Below are 3,221 nucleotides of genomic sequence, written 5' to 3' on the forward strand. Positions count from 1 at the left end.
TTCATGCTTCTTTGGACACCTTTAATGCACATTTCATCTCTTAAACTTGGCTTCCTAAAATATGCTTCCGATGTATTAAAAATATAACAAAGATTTTGTGAAAACATGATTATAATCTAGTTTGTCCGTGCAATGAAATGATGCCTCATTGATGGCCTCATTAATCATGGTGGTCAGAATTGATTGGAATCAAGATTTGCTTTATCACATTGTTGGCAGGCATCCACAGAGTAAATTGGTTCTTAACTGAGCTGCACTGTTTGCTCAGTTCATTTAAGCACTTATCATATTGCTTTGTAAATCTGTTGAGTATCATGCCACCCAGTGGGCTGGACTGTAACCAAACAAAGGACAGATCAAGGAGAGATCATAAGGAACCATGCTTTAATATAAAATGAAACATTAGGTTTTTTTTTTTTCAGTTTTACATTTCAAATTAAAGCTGGGGTTGGTTGTCAGATTTAGATACACTTTTTGTTATACTGGTTAAAATGATCTTTATGTCCCGATGGCTATCAATACATAATGTGTTCTTAAAAAAGTGCGAAAAGAAGCTGCTATCTACAGCCGGAGTAAACCTGGGAAAAAACAAACCAATCACCGTTTTTGGGTGCCAAAATTTTAAACCAATCAAATCCCATCCTGTCGTTCTGCCCACCTCCTGCGCGTACATTTCTCCAGCATGCACTCCGAGTGAGTCCCCGTCCCCTGCCTCTGCTTCCCCTGACTCTATTTACTGCCCCCCTCGCTCGACCTCAGGCCTGTCCCCTCTGACGCCATGAGGTGCTTTGCTCAGGACTGTAGTCCAGATCAGAGTCTAAAATGCTCTCACCACGGGGGCTCTGACAAGTAAAAGAATTAATGACATTTAGTAAGTCCTACAGAAAATGTATATGTATTGTAGCGTCAGTCCATACGCTGTAGGGATGACGAGCTGAGTCGGGAACACGTTGATTTTTAATAACCGGTGACTGTCGGCCGTGATCACGCCAACCAACAAAGCAACAATCAATGTTTGAATGAATGAAGAACTTCTCCTCTTGTCTCTCCTCTCTCCCGCTCGCTGCTCGCACACGCTACACCTCTCCTGATGCCTTCACCAACTGTCAAAACTGTAGGAATTAAGAACATCTACACTGAACACGTTTAACAAACAGTAGAGCTGTTACAGTATTATATGTATTATAACTTTTCTCCTGGTATCGTGTCACCAGTGGACTGGATAATGCTAGCATGACAGTTGTGAGTACAAACAGCAGCCATGTTTGTTTGTGTTTTTAACTTTCACTATGATAATGTTTTGGTGAGGACCGGTTTGAATCAGTCAAGATCATATGGTCGCAAGTCAGCGGCGCTCGTGCATGTGAGCATGCAAGGAGCTCCGAGGGGAAGGGGGAGGGGTAAGACGGGGTCCTGAAGACATGCTACATTCAAATTCATGCTAGTTTTCCATGACTACCAACCCCAGCTTTAAGTTTCAATAAAGAAATGTACAGTTTGTCTTAACATTTTTTGTCTTAACATTTTTTGTACAAATACGCTGACTCCAAAAACATCTCTGCTTCAAGATGTCAGCACTTGTCATGGGGGGTCTTTTGGTTTCACTTTTGTACAACAGAAGGAGATGGAGACATAGACATATAAAGAGTAGACGCTGCATCGATCGCTACTACCTATTGGCGCTGACGAGCAATTAAGTGTCAGCCCATTTAATTAATCATAACTCGCTGAATACTAAGTGCTCTGGCATCTTGAAGTCTCTGCTGCTTCAGTTTACGTTTACAGGTAAGATCATGGGTAGGATGACTGGACCAGGATGGCGGCCGTATTTCTTGCGCCCCAGCAGCCAATGCGGTGTCTACTCTTTATATGTCTATGGATGGAGACACATCCATCTCTTATACAGTCAATGGGCGCACCACCTACTCATCTCTAATTTTTAACCCAGCTGAGTCCATCTGTGTCTGATAAAGAGAACACTGGTTGTTGTTTAAGAGCCCCAGGCCCTGCACATGTTACTCCCTCCAAAAAGAAAACATTCTGCGGATGGGCAGTGAGCCATTTCCACAGATACTCTATCTTATCATCACACACCCAGGGGTTTCCTGTTAAAATCACCCTGAAGGAGGATTTCTTTTCATCCAGTAGCCCCTGGGGAAGATTCTGCAGCTGGTTTTGATTGAGCAACAGAAGCTCAAGATGATGGAGACCTTTAAGGAGGGTTGCGTGGAGCTCTTGGAGCCGATTCTCTTGTAGGAATAGTTGGGATAGTTTCAAGTTGTGGATAAAGGTGTTTGACTTTAAGGAGATTAATTTGTTCCCTGCTAGATTCAGGGACTCTAGTTGGTGCAGATTAGTCAGGACGTCAGGTTGTAGGTCTTGCAGGTAGTTGTCACTCAAGTCTAGATTCTCCAAATTTGGCAACTTGTGAAGCAGAGTGGTAGATATACCTGATAAAAGGTTTCCAGACAAGTCAAGCCAGGTGAGGCTACTGTTGTCAGAAAACCACTCAGCGTCTGCTTCTTCAATCAGATTGTTCTTCAGCACAAGACTTCGAAGTGTGTAATGGTTAAAGACATTTGGAGGAAGATGAAGCAACCGATTACCCGTCAGATCCAGTGAGTTCAAGTGAGGAACGTCCTTCAGTAGATCTGCAGGGAGGCTTGTCAGGTTGGTGTGATACAACTGGAGGCTCTTTAATAGCGGCACAGCACTCAGATGATGTGCTGTGATACTGCTGAGGTTGGTGGATAGGATGGACAGTCGGGTGGTGTTGGAGGTGAGACCATCTACAGAGAAATGTCTCAAAGATTCCTGGCTGCACTCCACCTCTGCACCCAGAGTTGAAAAGGAACAGGAGCACAGTTCAGGACATGAGTGGGCTGCTCTTTTTATGGTGAGGCACTCAGCCAGTGTTGTAAAAATGAAGAGTATCCAACAGTTCATATTTGAAGCGCTGTACAAACAAAACACACAGAGTATAAGAGACTGATGCACACAGGAGAAGAAGAAAATTCCAAAATCTAATCATAGTTTGAAAATCTGATCATAAATCCGGATCTTACCTGAAGAGCAGGAGGGCTGAACTCTATCTGTTGTTGAAAGTGGACTTAGTTTTATACAACACTGGGTTTATTTGTCCCCAGAAGTGAATCAGGACAAAATGTTGCAAGGGGCAAACAATCCCATGCAAACAAACCACCTTATCAACCAGTAAGTGA

The 3,221-nt window shown here is 43.2% G+C and overlaps 1 protein-coding gene across 1 annotated transcript; it reads right to left on the reverse strand.

Moving 5' to 3' along the window:
* Positions 1-1,932: 1,932 nt before the first annotated feature.
* On the reverse strand, positions 1,933-2,953 carry LOC117824583 (leucine-rich alpha-2-glycoprotein-like). Its single transcript, XM_034700115.1, has one exon. The coding sequence runs from the start codon at positions 2,944-2,946 to the stop codon at positions 1,933-1,935; it is 1,014 nt and encodes a 337-aa protein (XP_034556006.1). The 5' UTR covers positions 2,947-2,953.
* Positions 2,954-3,221: the final 268 nt, after the last annotated feature.

This window comes from Notolabrus celidotus, chromosome 13 (assembly GCF_009762535.1).
Source record: "Notolabrus celidotus isolate fNotCel1 chromosome 13, fNotCel1.pri, whole genome shotgun sequence".
In the NCBI taxonomy this organism is placed as follows: Eukaryota; Metazoa; Chordata; class Actinopteri; order Labriformes; family Labridae; genus Notolabrus; species Notolabrus celidotus.